Source organism: Parasteatoda tepidariorum, chromosome 5, assembly GCF_982258835.1.
Source record: "Parasteatoda tepidariorum strain Cologne lab strain chromosome 5, Ptep-v5.0, whole genome shotgun sequence".
Classification (NCBI taxonomy): domain Eukaryota; kingdom Metazoa; phylum Arthropoda; class Arachnida; order Araneae; family Theridiidae; genus Parasteatoda; species Parasteatoda tepidariorum.
Window position 1 is genome coordinate 35,963,376 of NC_141759.1, and position 16,414 is coordinate 35,979,789.

Below are 16,414 nucleotides of genomic sequence, written 5' to 3' on the forward strand. Positions count from 1 at the left end.
AACAACATTGCATTATGGCGATTAAACCATACCTACTATTAAGAAATCCTCTACACGGTTTCTTAAAGATAGTTTGATCAGACCTCTAAACAAGTAAGCCAGTTTACAAAATTGCTATTTAATGCAAAGTCTTGTAAAAACAAGATAGTAGTACCAAATATATGTTTTAATATCTGTATAATTTATAGATATGATTAGTTTGTTTTTCTTCGTTTTTAACAACTGCATATTAATTTATCAAATATATATAAATATTAAAGTAAGATGAAATGCTTTCTGGTATTTTTAATAATAGATGTTCAGTTCATGATTCACTTTTTAAATAGTTTGCATAGACAATTTTAATAAACCGTGGGGAGGTTTTCTGATGTAGGAGATGATGATTAAACTATTGAGACTAAACTATTGTAATCTCTTTTATCTGTAACAGCTTTTTATATGGGATAGCATTTTATATATATTCAGAATAAAAGTCAAAAAAGAGGTATGTTTAATATTCAGCAAAAGTAAGTTTTACGTATTTTATTCCGTATCGTAATTTATGAGTATCACTATTTATTTAACATATTTAAAATGTGCCTTGAAAACCATTAGGATTATATTTTAATATGCGCTTCGTACCTGCCAACTTGTACGGACGCTTGGAAAATTTTTACTAAATGGTAGTAAAATAATATTTTCAGTAGGAAGTTTGTTTTTAATTTTTTTTAATTAAAATCCTTTGAAGAATAACACTGAGAAACGTGATTGTCTTGCTGATCAATCCTATAGACATATGTTTGAAATACTGATATGACTTAGCATATCAGTATTTCATGGTAAGTAAATTAAAAAAGAAAATTGAAATAAAATCAAGATTTATACTTCAAAACATAAATGTTTCATCTAAGAAATAGCTTTCTCAACAACTATACAAATTGGCAGTTATGATATTTGTTTGTTTCAAAGTATAAAAAAAAGATTCCAATTTTTTTAAAAAAAAACGATGAGTTTAATCAGTAAAAAATATTTTTGGCCACAAAGTTTCTCGATATGACTTGTTTACAAAAAGAATAAAAAATTCAGTTTATCTTAGTTCATCTTCATAGAAATCTCCAACTTGACTGAAATGACATCCAAATAGCACATTACGGTTGACCAAGCTTCACAAGAAAAACAGCATCAGCACTATTTTGACTAATGACACCTGGTTCATTGGAAGACACCTTGGCATGGTAGCCATTTTTACCAGCGTTGTATTCCACAGTTCTCCAGTAACCGTTGCCGTCAACATATCCATAAGATCCCTTCACTGATCCATCTTCATCAGCTGTTTCTTGTCGATGCAACATAGTGCCGTTACCGTTATCCATTTGATATCCAAAGTCATAAGGTCTCGGGTAGTATATCTCCTCAGGTTTTGCAGTTGGACCTAAAATACAAAATAAATGTTGTTACATCAGTGGAAATACTTTTAATTTATAGTGACCAAGTTTTTATTAATAATTATTCTGATTTCCGCTCATATTATGCCCCTCTGTTCCATCAAACAGCTTATTAAGAGGACCTTTAACCCTTTCGGGCCGACTGTCACAAATACGTGCTAGCATAAAACCGTATCAATCAGGGTAAAAAGATAAAACTGGTAATCGAAGTATTTCTTTAGCAGTTTATTTGTGGGCGGAGTTATAATTGTTTGATTTATTTAATTCATCATTACTTTGTTCAAAATAAAACGATTTAGTTATACTTTGATCTAACATTGATTATATATAATAAACAATAATTAAAGTAAAAGCAAAGTAAGTCTGTCAAATTAGCAGCGACTACATTTAAGTTACCGTTTTTTTTTATTTAATTACAACTTGATTCTGATTTTGTACGAATGCTTTTCTGAATCTCCCGTTTCCAAGGGGTTAAGACCTGTGCTCATGAAGAACTTATCGACCGTACTTCTACTAAGTCTTGGAGGGCTACCATCCTAAATTTGCGAAATGGCCCAAGACGAAGAGCGGTGGCTGAATTCCGCTTGGCCACCGGTCATGACTGTCTGCGGAAACGTCTGTCTAGATTTGGTATCGTTCCTTCCCCGGTATGCACTCCTTGCAGTTCTGGTGAGGACATGGACTTCACGCACCTTCTCCGCTGCTCTGCACTTTGCAGGAATTCTATCACTGATCGCTATTGGGAAGCGAGAGACATGTTGTGATTAATAGACTCTGTTGCAGCATCTTTTGTTTCTGTTCTTATTTTTAGATGTTTATGTATGCTGTTACTGTAAATCTGCCATTGGAAATAAAAAAAAAAAGTTTTTATTAAGATAACTGAAAAATAGGCTAAATTTGGACATTTTTTTTTCTACTAGAGACTATATTATAAAATATTAACATTTTAATTTGTTTTTAATGTATCGTGTATGTATAGACTATATGATAAAGCTAAATAATTGCTGTAGGTCTGAGGCTTTGTGGTGTGTTGATGGTCAAAAGCAGAAACAAAGACACATGAAACACCAAGTGCAAATGAAAAGATATTATTTACAAATATGTAAAGTTTGGCCAGCCTAAGATTCCTCTGAAGATGAGCTTAAGGAGCAGATTTCCAATTTTAATTGTATGAAAAATTAAGCGTTGGTGGAAACCAACTTTAGAAATGCTGTACACATGTATTACGTTGCTAAAAGGGTACCAGGTCATTGTTTTAAATGTTTTAGTAATTTTTAAACAATCAATTTCTTTTCCTGCTCAATCCTTTTACAATAAAACTTAGAATTTTTTTAAAAATTTTCTTTATTTGTTCACTAGCTGAATACTCGTTCTTTGTATGTAATAAAAAAATTATACATCGTAATCATTTCTGTACAGAACTACGAGATTATGCACAGAGATCATGCACGTAGTTTTTTTTGTTGTAGTTTCAATTAGTACCTTATACTAAAATTAATTAAGGATTATTAGCATCAATTATAGTTTTTAACACTTTTCTTATATGAAATAGTATCATTTCTCAATTTCCTTTGGTTTTTGGTACAATAGCTTATTTTCCTTATTTCAGTCAGAATGTTTTGAGTCCACTGTGGCTCAGGCAATAGAGTGTTCGCCTGCCAATGAAGTGACCCAGATTCGAATACCAGCTGTGGACAGATGATTATCAAGCTCAGGGGATAGAGCGTTCGTCTTCTAATGAGGCAAACCGGGTTCGAATCTCAGTTGATACGAATTCCGCATCCGGTTTGCACCGACCACAGTGCTGACGTAAAATATCCTCAGTGGTAGACGGATGATGCGTTAAAATTCCCTTGCCATCAGGCTAACCGTGGGAGGTTTTCAGGGTTTTAATCCCCATTTAACGCAAATGCGGTTAGTTCTATGAAAAAGTCCTCCACGAAGGTAAATTTCTTCTATTACTTGATCCAGGAGTTTCCTTGTCTTCTGGATTTGGTTCAAAATTACAAGGCTTCGGAGTTGAACATTAGTAGTAGTAAACCCATAAAATTGGGTCGGCTGTTCAGCGATGGTCTTTAAAAAAAATTAACGGTTAATTAGAATGCAATATAATTATAATGTAATCAAGTAACTACTATATAGTTATAGTGCAATCAGTCAATATAAATATAATTATAAAGCAATTTTTTACGTTTCCCCAAAACGAACTACTAGTACCATATCGTCATTAATTTTTACATTTAGTACATAGCTTATTTTTTATTTTAAATACTTCTTATTAACAAAATTAATCAAGCATCATTGGCGTCAATAATTAAATGGCGATATTTTATGTTTCTCTTAAGCGAATCAATACTATTTTTCCCTTAATTTACCCTTACTTTTGAACTATTTAGTTTTTTAGACATGCCTTTAAAGTATAATTATAAACAAAATTAACTATAATTAAAATAGCTATTAGTAATACTAATTTGATAAGGTTGTTAGTCACGTTTCCACCACGTTCGTATTTGATTACTAAGTTTATCTGACATAACGAGTAAAAAATAATTAAATATTAGAGAACGTGGGCAATAAACTCCTGACACTGACAGCTATAAGACTGCAAAAATCAGTGATGTCATCTTTTAAAAAAAGAAAACAAACCGAATCGCATGAAAGAGTTTAATTTTTATTCAATGAATGATCATAGGCCAATGAAAAAATTCTTTTTTTCAAATGTCTTTCCTGAACGATCTAATTGAAAATTTATATTATAGCGGCGACAGCAATCTTTCCCATTCTTTAAACTATCAGTTGGCCAAATTTTTACAAAGACCTGTCCTTGTTAAGTTGTAAAACAGCACAAATTAGAGAAGGTCATCAAAAAGATACATCCAGCGTTACGGTGGGATACAAACCCGCTACTTCTGCGCTACAGATCGTTTGGTGAACGATACGACAACACTACGAAATTATGCGCAAAACTGGCAAACTAACGCAATAAATAAAATTAAATTATTCAATTTTTTTAATTTATTATTTTTGTTATGATTCCCAGTGGTTTTATATTATTTCAAACATAACGCTTTTTTAGTAATTCATCTTATCAAAATAAAGATTTACTGTATTCTTGGATGATGCTGTTGTTTGATGGCTACTAATGGCATTCACATTTTACTGGAATCAAATAATTTTCTCTGTTACTTATTTCCTCCGAGGGGCTGTGGAATATCTCTTTCCGCATTATCTATGTAACTATTAAATTCGTTTATCCGAAGATAATTCCAGATAGAACTAACTACTAAATAGAACTTTTAGTAAATATTTATTCTTTCTTATTATTTTATATAATACTGGTTGAAAATAATATGAATTGTAAGGTATAACATTTTTTACGTCATTTTACAAGGCAAAATACAAAATTTGTTCGGTATCGGTCGAACAGTTCCTCAGAAATCCAATTTTAAAAATATGACAATTTTAAAAATTCGATTTCTCAGGAACTGTACAGCCGATTACTCTCAAATTTTGTACTTTGCGTTGCAAAATAATATACTTTGAAGTGACGTAAAAAATTGTATACCTCACAATTCAAGTTCTGTCCGGGTTTAGCTTCTGGAGATTTCAGAACTGGCTTTGTTTTCCGGGGAGAGGTATAGTTTGTCTACAATAAGAATTCCCCCTGCCACAAAATCAGAGGCCATCTGCTGCTATAGAAAAAAGAATAGCGCATTTCAGGGAGGGTGGCTTCCCTTCCCTCACAATACACCGGAGAAAAAGACTATCTTTCTCTCACAAACCCAAGACAAAACCTGCCCTAAACAGTAGCCCCACACCCCTAATTGAAATAGTTATGGCTCGTTACCATAATTACAGCCACGGGTCCAGATGAATGGCTAGGGGAGTTCTTACTTTAGACAAACTACAGTTAGCCTCATGCCCAGCCTGGCTATATCCCCAAGTTCTGGGTCCATTTTTGTCGCCTTCTATGACATGCGTTCGTAGGGACTATTCGTACCCCCGGTCACCAAACGGGGCATTTGTATGAAGTGGTGGACGAAATAGCTTTTAATCAAATTTTATAAACCAAGAATCATACATTGCAACCACCTAAGATACATTTTCTAGAAAGCGGAGCAAGTTGGCATCGCTGTTAATCGTGTAGAAATTATTTACTCTACACACATTACGATTACATACTTTTTGCGTAGGATTTTTCATAGTGTTAGTTGGAAAACAGAGTAAAAGCATTGGTTATTAGTAGAGCCCGGATTTTGATGACCTAAAAAATCCCAATTAATGCCCTTAAAAAGTGCAAAAAATGCCTTTAAAAAGTGCGAAAAATGCCCTTAAAAATGTGAAAATTGCGCTAAAAATGCCTTATGACATGACTTAAATAAAGTAAAAATATTGATAAAGTAAAAATAAAGTAAAAATGTTTTACTCTTTAAAATTATTATGAGTCATTTCAAAAAATATAAAGCAATGCAATATTTCTTTTACGTTCATTAAAGTTTGAAAAATATGTTTTATATCCTAAAATAACAACAAAAAAAAAGGAAAATATATTGACTCCAAAACATTTTCATTTTGTATAGAAACTTTAATGAATATAACAACTTCCATCTCATAATATTACTAAATATCAGAATTACATTGGATTATTAAATTTTTTTGATATTTTGAAATGTAAACGAGCGTCTCTTGTCTGAAAGTAAATTTTTATAACTGGAGAAGCTTCTTTCAACGTCTACTGATGTTATTGGTGCGTACTTGAAAAAGACGGTCTCACTTACTGACAATTCTTCTTCAATTTGAAAAGATGTTGCTACACCTGCTAATATCCTAGAGATTTTCTTCACTGTTTGGAAGCCAGTGTAATAATAAAAAATGAAAAAAAAAATAATAAAAATTGGAAAAAATTAACAAAAAAATTTAAAAAATGCAAAATACGCCAAAACGTTCTAAGAAAAATGCCCTATAAGTCTAAAAAAATGCTCTACAGGACAAAAAATGTCCAAAAATGCAAAAAAATGCAAATGTCATAAAAATCCGGGCCTTAGTTATTAGCAATTTTTTAAATTTTATCGCTTTCACATATATTAGGCAAAATATTTAGGGTTGTTAAACACTCATGGACAAAAAGTTAGCGCACCAAGAAGGAGTCGTCAAAATGAAACGAAATTTTACATACGTAATGACTACTTTGATATAAGTAAATGATTAGAAAATCAAAGAAAAACGATAATCTTTGATTTTCTAATCATTTACTTATATCAAAGAGTCATTACGTATGTAAAATTTCGTTTCATTTTGACGACTCCTACTTGGTGCGCTGATTTTTTTTGTCCATGAGTGTATATGTTTTTTTTTTAAATATTATGGTGGTTAAAATATTTTTAAATAAAATGTTTTAAACCCAGAGTAATATATTAAAACATGAAATTGACTACCACAAGAAAATACTGTTCGTAAAAATCGTAAAATTTGGCAGGTATGCCATGCAATATTTTTTGGACAAAAATAATTTTATTTTCATTTTACTCACATTTTCATAAGTAACAATGGAATTAAATAATTAGTTTTATGATTTGAACACAGTAACTCTATGATACGCTCAGTGAGGATAAAAATAACTGTATTGTGAAAAAAAGGTTATAAAAAAATATACATCCAAATTAGCTTACGTACATTAAAAAAGAAAACAGACTTCAAAATTTCAATTTAAAAAATACCAGATCAGTTAAAAATAATGATTAATACGTTATTTTGGTAAACTAATAAAAAATGTTGACATTAGCTTCTTCACCTCTAAATTTTTTTTTCAAGAATATAAAATTCTTGTTTTTATAATAATTTTATAAATACAAAATGCTTGTTGGCATATTTATCGAAGAATTCTTGAAGGTGATTGTATGTAAGGTTGTCTTTAATGGTTGTGTGTAAGTCAATTCGAACATAACACCAGAACTCTTAGGAACATTGCATCAATGTTGATCTATTTTGTTATCATTTAAACAATAATCCGCTCACTTAATTTAAATATTTTTGACTGAATTGGTTTAATCAAAGAAAAATTATATTCCACAAAAATACAAAATTCCGTATCAGTCTAAGATATATAGTTAACTTTCCTTCTCTAGATTTCTTCTGTAAATAGTAATTTTTTGTTTTAATTATATTTATGTTTAATTAAGTATTAACTCAATTCAGTATTGTGATTTTTAAAGCAATTTAGTTAGTTTAGTTTATCACCTTAAGCTTGCATTCATCTCACCCCCCATAGTATCAAATTATTTTAGATGAAGAAGCAGATAACCTCTAGGGTTAGGCGAAAATTAATTTATATAAGCATAACAAGGTATGTCTAATTTCTACGGATATAAGCACTTTACAGTTCAAAATTCCAATAGGGTATCAATTCAGTAAAATGTAAACAAAATCTTAAGTGTTTGCTTTTGCAGTAAAAGAAAGTTTACGATTTTATCAAAATAAAACTTACCAATAGGTCCAGCTGTCACGATGGTAAACAGCACTAAACCGAAACAAAACTGAACAAACGCCAAAGTCATTCTGAGAAAAATCTGATTCGAAATAATTCAAAAAAGCTTTTTATATCCGTTTCGGACAATAACCTCTATTGCATTTTAAGGGATCGTTAGCTATAAATTGCTCGAAAATAAGTTATTCTATTTTTGGCTATAAATTTTATTGAGCGACGCTGATAGTTATGCGTTCTGCTTCAAGCGCCCCTAACCACACCGGAAATATGATTTATTTTTACTTCCGTATATTTAGAGTGGTGAGAATGAATAAAAACTTTCACTTGCCTTTTTAGAAGTTCGACTTGACAGCGAAATTGCTTACTGTCATATATTAATTTGAAATTCTATCTATATCAGATACTTTTTGTTTTGAAATACCCTGTAAAATATTGAAGTTTGTCTTATATAAATGATAGCTGTGTTATGTCTTTGTCTAGGTAAAGGGGTCATTTTACGTTTTTTGACCAAAGATCACAATTCTCAATTTTTTCCTCATAAAAAATTCAGATTATGGAAGATTTTTTATCTTTATTTTAATTAAAATGAGAGTAATTTTAAGCATTTTCAAAATCTTTTTTCGAATATTGTACCTGATTAATGTTTCTTTCGGTGACTTTTCCCAAAACAATAATTTCAACTCCAAAAGTACATTATTTCTTTACTAGCATGAATGTTTCGATATACAGGAATTTCGATATTTATACTTCGTGCCGTGGTGGCTCAGGAGATAGAGATTTCGCCTTCTTATTAAGTGCCCTGGGTTCGAATCCCATCGACAACTGGTCGATAGCAATTCCACACCCAGCTCGCACCGACCAGTGTGCTGACGAAAAATATCCTTAATGGTACAGTCAGATCATGGGTTGGATTCCCTCTGCCGTTAGGCTAACAGTGGGAGATTTTGTGGTTATTCTCTCTATGTAACGCCAATGAGGATTAGTTCCCTTGAAAAGTCCCCCACGAAGGCAAAATTTCTCCCAATACTTGATCCTGGAGTTCAATTGTCATAATTACAGTTACAATTACAAGGATTCAAAATTTCAAGGCAACGGAGTTGAACTGTTGGAATCCATTTGTGAGCCCAATTAACTTTTTCTAATATTAAATAAACTTTAAAAAACAAGGTTATTCTGCTGACACAACAAATGTGGTAAATTTGGAAGTGGTACTAGAGTTGTTATAATATGCAGTAGTTCTTTAATCATTAAATAATTTTCTGGTTTTTCTTATGGAGACACACGTTTTTCGCGATACTTAAGAAGAAAGTTCAAAGTAATAATTGTAATAGGAAACTGATAAATGACTATAATGATCTAATTAAAAATAATGCTCTTCAGTCTGCATAATCAGCGTATGTAACCTTGGGCGAAAAATTCGTTAAGCATATTGATTAAATGTCAGAGATGCCAATTTCTCTGCTTTCAGAATAGTGATAAATTATACAGAATTAAAAGTGATTGATAATAACTAAACACTAAAATTTAAAAAAAAAATGTTAATTTTGCCATTACTTTAAAACGCTTATCACAAGATGGTAAAACCAAAATGGTGTTTTATATAAACCTTTGAACTATACATACATAATGCTGCCCAAAACGACTTAAAATCAAATTTACTAAGATTCATATATGAAATTATACGTTTTGCTATCACCCCCTATAAGTTTTCTCAAAAGCGATGAGCGCAAGTTGGCAAGTAATACTTTAAATTTTAGAAAAAAGTAACAGTTACAATCTAATAGTAAACTATGGGCACCTGATAAAGTAATAAATATAACAAACAGCCATTTTTAATTTTCACAATAGGCAGAACGAAATTTAAAAATATCAAAAAAATAATATTACAGCAAGTTCAAATTTAATAATAACTTTAAAACTACGTTATTAAATCATATTAAAAGGAACAAATTATAATTTTTGGCAGACCTGAAACAAAAAATATAGTGCGCATCATTGCCCCAACAAATTTCTCCCCTTCAAAAATACCCGCTATGTTTTTCTTTAATAATTTTTACTTTATTTTATTATTCGTTGAAAAATTTTTACTCAACGTATTTCACGCATGGATCCAAACATTTTTCTATTGTTTAGGGTAGTTGAGTTTATTCTTTTTGCATATCAAATTCATGATGGATTAACTTCTTTTCAAAAACTCTCAATTCATATTTGATTGGCGAACAGACACTATTGTTTGAAGACATATCTGTCACGCCTTTCGGAAACCAACAGAAATATTTTTATTCATGGCAATTTCACGGATAATATATATTCTTTAAACTAGTAAGTACTGTAATATTTGCCAGAAAGAGAGTAATATCATAAGTGGAAGAAATTGAGTGTTGGAATTTTAGAAAGTAATAAACATATTAAGCTTTCTATTATCCTAGAATAAAAACTTTCCATTCTTTTAGTTGGTTAAACGATTTAATTTCGGCATATAATAAAATAAATCAGGTAGTTTTTCTTAATTTTACGATTTTAACACTGTAATGCTTAATAGTCAGTTATTTAAAAAAACAATAATATGCCAATATTATTGTTTTTAATAATAGTATTGGCACATTATTGAAGATTATTAAAGAACTAGGAGGCTTCACCCCCCTGCTCGCTGGCGCTCGCCACCCCCCGGAACTGCTTTCGCAGTTCATTTCGGATTGCTCGCTCATTGGATACGTTCTTAACGTCTAGTTTTTGTATACTTTTTTGAACACTGAAGTTCCGAAAACTTTTCACTGTAGAAAATTCTAAACCTGTGCATTTCAATATTAATTTGAAATCGCAAACAGTTCACATATTCTTCGTAATCACACTATTCTGAATTTCAGTTGTTGAGAAAAGTAACTGTTGTAAGTTTTGTTTTAAAGTCTTTCCCACCAGAGGGCTAAAACCATGTGTTGTAAAACAATATGAAATAGTACTGAACGCCGGATGTAAAGCATCGGCTTCGATGAAGATAATTTTGTGAGAATTTTTTTGATAATTCGGTGAGAATTCACCCGATTAGACATATGATGCTCACTACGTGCTCTTGCGTGCCGAAGCCTATCAATTAAAACGTATTAGCGTTTTATATAATATAGATTAGCCATATGATGCTCACTACGTGCTCTTGCGCGCCGAAGCCTATCAATTAAAAATGAAAACTGTTGCCAACGCGAGAAAAGAAATATCATCGGTTTTATTGATACATACGTATTAGCGTTTTATATAATATAGATAATGAAAAATAATGAAGATTTCAGTTATCATTATTTCAGGTACCTAAGTATCATTAATGCTTTAATTTCATTATTAAAGATTACTCATTTTATTTTATATTTTATAACCGGCTTTGAACAGCAGACCTAATTCTGAATTTGAGACTCTCAATGTTCGACTCTGTAGCCGAGTAATTTTGAAACGAACCCAGAAGACAAGGGAATACCTGGATCAAGAATTGGAGCAAACTAGCCTTCGTGGAACAAACGCAAACCCACATTTGTGATACATGGAGAGGGAAACAAAGAAAGCATGAAACCATTACGCCGACTGCAAGGTGATTCTAACCCATGATCCGTCTATCACCAAGGATATATTACATCATCAGTGTGGTCGGAGCAGAATTTGTATCAACCCACCTCCGCTGGGAGTTGAATCTTAGTCACCTTTTTGGGAGGCTAATGCTGTAACCCCTGAGCCACCGCGGTTTGAGAAGTAGTTGGAATTAATGTGAAATCACAACTTTTTCACTTGATTTGTTATAATCATTAAATACACAAGTGGACGAGCTTTGTGCTAAAATATAAACTAAGGCAAACAACGTTAAAGAGCACAAAAATATTTATAAAATATAAACAGCTGTTTCGGATGCTCAAAGGGCAACCTTCATCAGTGCAACAGGAATTCAATCATTGCCAAGTAAGTTTTAAACAAATTTAGCAAAAGCAAAGTTAATAATAAAATATTAAAAATAAAAAATAATAAAAATAATAAAAAAGATGAACAAGTAATGAAATATTAAAAATTCATATAATTTATGAATATTTACAAATTATTTAAAAATACTCGGAAATACTTTGTAAATAAATTACGTGCTTTTTTAATTCATTACATTTTTTTCATTACTTGTTTACATTATTTTTAGGTAATTAAAAACGTCACCTGGTGCAAGCAATTGTTTTAAACTTATTTGGCAAATATTATAACAAATCAAATGAGAAATTGCGAATTCAGATTAATTCTAACTACTTCTAAAAAAATGAAGTTTATGATCAATGCGATCCGTTTTATACCTCAAAATGCATACGAAACCAGAAACCCTTGCTCCTTACAATATTTAAAGTAAGAATTATCTTACATCTACACTACAAGAATATCAGCTCTTTGATACTTGTTTACATTGTTTATTGATAGTGGTGGAAAAAACATTGACCATCAAATTTAAGAAGTCAAAAATAAAATGATAAAGTACAATTTTTACTACCATTTCACATATTTGAAAAAAAAAATGTTCTACCACAAGTTGGAGACGTTGGCAAGTAGACATCTATTACACTCATGTCCATAAATTGAGGATAATTCAGAATCACACGGAAATCAAACTCTAAAATTAAAATTTCACCTGTAGAATTATCACACACATCCTTAAGAAGAATATTCAAATTACAGGAAATCACTAGATGACGCTGGTAGTACGTCACAATGACGAGAGTGTAAGAGAGGGGTATATAAGGAATGGTGGCAAAGAAATAAAATTGTTCACAAGCGCTTTAAAAGCCTTTCAGTGCAATAACCGCATAGTTATGGCACAAAGGAAGCATTTTGGATGATTTTTTACGTGGCAGAATCATCGGACGACTGGAATGTGGACGTACCCAGCTGGAAGTATCCGAGGAACTTGGAATCACCCAGAGTGTCATCTCCAGGCTTTGGCAACAATTCCAAGATGATGGTAATGTGAGTAGACGTTACAGCACAGGTCGCCCCCGAGTTACAACGCCGAATGAAGACCGGTATTTGGCAGTTACTGCCGAAAGAAACAGACGGAGCACAGCATCAGACCTGTCTCGTCAGCTCTCTTCAACTATCGGCACGACAGTTTCAAGGCAGACCGTGTCCAGACGCTTAGGGCACATTGATCTATATGCTCGTAGGCCTGTCAGATGTGTTCCACTTACCGCAACTCACTGTCGCTTGCGATTAGCCTGAAGTAGAGAGCATGCATTGTGGACACCGCAACAGTGGTCATGTGTGATGTTTTCCGACGAGTCCAGGTTTAGTTTGCAGTCTGATTCTCGCCGGACTTTCATGTGGAGAGCGCCGGGTATCCGTTACCACCAAGACAACACCATTGAACGACACCGTTACGGTGGTGCAGGATGGCTCGTTTGGGGAGGAATTATTCTTGGTTCCAGAACCGACCTGCATGTTCATAGTGTAACGATTACATGCCACATCTATAGGGATGTCATTCTGGAACAACATGTACGTTTGTTTCGGGGCGCCATGGGTGCTGAATTTCTGTTTATGGACGATAACGCCCGTCCTCACCGTGCAAACATTGTAGACGAATATCTTCAATCGGAGGATATCACCCGTATGGATTGGCCAGCATACTCACCGGACTTGAATCCAATAGAGCATGTGTGGGATATGCTTGACCGACGAATTGCTGGCCGTCAACCCCCTCCCACCTGTCTACCGGACTTTCAGATGAGTGCTTGATGAGTAGTGTAATATTCCCCAGGATCAGATTGATAATTTGATACTCAGCATGCCTAGGCGTTGTACGGCCTGTATTGCATCGTCCGGGAGACATACTCCGTATTAACCATCATACTAACCATGTTATACTGTTTTTTGTAAATAGGTTCTTTTTTGAAATTTGCTCCAGGCAGTAATAATCGCAATTTTTATTAGTTATGTCAAACATATAGCATCTTTTTTGCTCCTTACCTTTTGTTTAATACATAGACTTTACAAATAAGTCAAATTTGTTTGGTTTCTGTCTCTTTCTGTGCCTGAACTTCATTATCCTTAATTTATGGACATGAGTGTATTTTGAAATGTATCGCCTTAAACTTACTGGATGGGAAAGTAACCGAGAATGACTTCAGGCTATACCGAATATAAAGTAAGTTCCACTTACACATGAATAATTAGACTTAGAACAACTTAGAATTTATGATGAAGACAGAAATTTGGAAATTAAAACTTTGTTTATTCATCATAAGTGTGAGCTCTACAGTATTTTTCTAAATTTATATATATTAGAACAGTAGTTAAAAGAAACATTATTGTAAAAAATAAACACAGGTCAGATATTGATACTCATATACGAGTATGCATTATATATCATATATGAGTATGTATTATATAAAACTTAGCAAACTTTCATCAGAGTTTTCCGTACTCGCAAGTACGATAATTTCCACAATTTTAATCCGATTCACTTGCAACCAATGTAGTTTTCTGTTGGAATTAACTTTATTATTTTTATTTCTTAGGTAAATAACTAAATGTTAAATCCGGAATATTTGGGCATTGTCATTGGACATTTTTCTAAAAAAATATTTTTTGCATTACTTTTTTCTTATTATAACTGTAGAAATATTTAATTAAATCAATAAAACTTTTAGAGTTACTTTTAATTAATAACATAAATATCATTCTTAAATTTAAAAAAAAATCGTTAAAAATCGCTCAAAATATGAGCATTTTAACCAGTCCTTTTACACTGCACATGTGAGGGAAGCATTTAAAATTTTTTGTTTTATTGGTTTTTGGGAATCAACTTCTTAAAACTTAACTAACTTCTTAAAAACTTAAGAAAAAGAATAGTTTCGAATATCTTGAAAATGTAAAAAGTTTCTAGCAATTTTCAAAGAAGTTTTTTTTCTTCACAAATATTGCTTTCTATCATAAAACAAAATTTAATAACAAATGAAAATACTCTGCAATGATTTTCCGAAGAACTAAATGTGATGGTACAAGGAAAAAAAAAGCGAAATAAAGCAAACTTCAAACAGGAATGCAAGAGTTATTTTTAATAAACCACGTTTCTTAGTGCAAAATAAAATTTTGTGGAAAATTCCTAACCATTTAAAACTATATTTCTACTATATTTCTACTATATAACTACTTATTAGAACAATGCTAGATACTTTTGATCCAGGCGCCCAGGTCATAAAACGAGTTCAGATCAGTTCAGATACTTTTAATAGTTTTATTTTTTAAGTTACAAAATACGATTCACAACAAAATTATGAAATATTTTTTAAATGCTTCTTGCGCATGCGCAGTCTGAAAGAACTACTTTAAATGCTCATAGCTTAATAGATACTTTATGAATAACAACTAAATGATTAAAATTTTTCCATTTAATAATAAACTGTTTTCCTAATATGCAAAATTGAGGAGCAATACATCACTTAAAATAGGATTAGACTAAATTTTAAGGTGCCCTTTGGATTATTGTCATGTTGGACGCCAAGATGAGCAATGTTGTTTTATATAAGACAATCCAAACAGAAACCTCTAACTAAGGTAAGTCGATATTTTCCTTTGAACTCCGCATACCAGATAATGTGTATTTTCATTTTTATGTCATTTCCTTGTTTTATTTTGATATAATTTTTTTTTAATATTTTCAGTTTCATTCGGACTATAATTTCATCATATTTTGTTTTCGGCACTATTTTTTTTAACAGCAGTTAAACGAAACACAGTTTGCACCAATATATATATATATATATATATATATATATATATATATATATATATATATATATATATATATATATATATATATATATATATATATATATATATATATATATATATATATATATATATATATATATATATATATATATATATCCACACCGATATTTTTTAGTTAATTACAAGTCAAAACAGCATGATTAATGAGTCCATGTTGCGCATAATCTTTTTTATTTAGTAGCGATGGTGAAAGCATACATCTCAGCCCCCACCAAGCTGGAGAGAGGAAGACCCATATCCCATCTAAGCTGACGGATTTTAGTTAGGCATGATAAACAACAAAAAACCACGCAAAAACATTGCTCCTGCGTTTTATAGGATGATTAAAAGTTGTGAAGAGGCAAGTCATTATTGCCTTTTCTGTGTTTTCTTACGCCTCATCAAAATTATTTATTACTCATAGCAAATCGTTTAATCTTTCCTTATATGGAAGTGAAGGATCTTAAAATAACTTCTCTTTTGAAATATAAATCTAATTATTATTCATTGGCATGTTTTCAACCTTGGAGTCCCAAAATAGAATTTCTACACTTATCCTTTACCAAAGATATTTCATGAAAACGAAGGAGTTTTAATGCTTTTATTAATACAAAAGTATTTAATTTTTGTATTACATCCCTTCAAAAAAAATTTTTGGTAACCAAAAAAAAAAAAAAAAATAATAATAATAATAAAATTTAGAATACTATGAATTTATAAAACT

The 16,414-nt window shown here is 31.5% G+C and overlaps 1 protein-coding gene across 1 annotated transcript; it reads right to left on the reverse strand.

The window, feature by feature from the left end:
* Positions 1-280: 280 nt before the first annotated feature.
* On the reverse strand, positions 281-8,066 carry LOC107452440 (cuticle protein 10.9-like). The gene is made up of 2 exons (XM_016068916.4): positions 7,909-8,066; positions 281-1,411 (listed from the first exon to the last, which is right to left on the reverse strand). Exons 1-2 carry the CDS (start codon positions 7,976-7,978, stop codon positions 1,128-1,130), a joined length of 354 nt encoding a protein of 117 aa, XP_015924402.2. The 5' UTR covers positions 7,979-8,066; the 3' UTR covers positions 281-1,127.
* Positions 8,067-16,414: the final 8,348 nt, after the last annotated feature.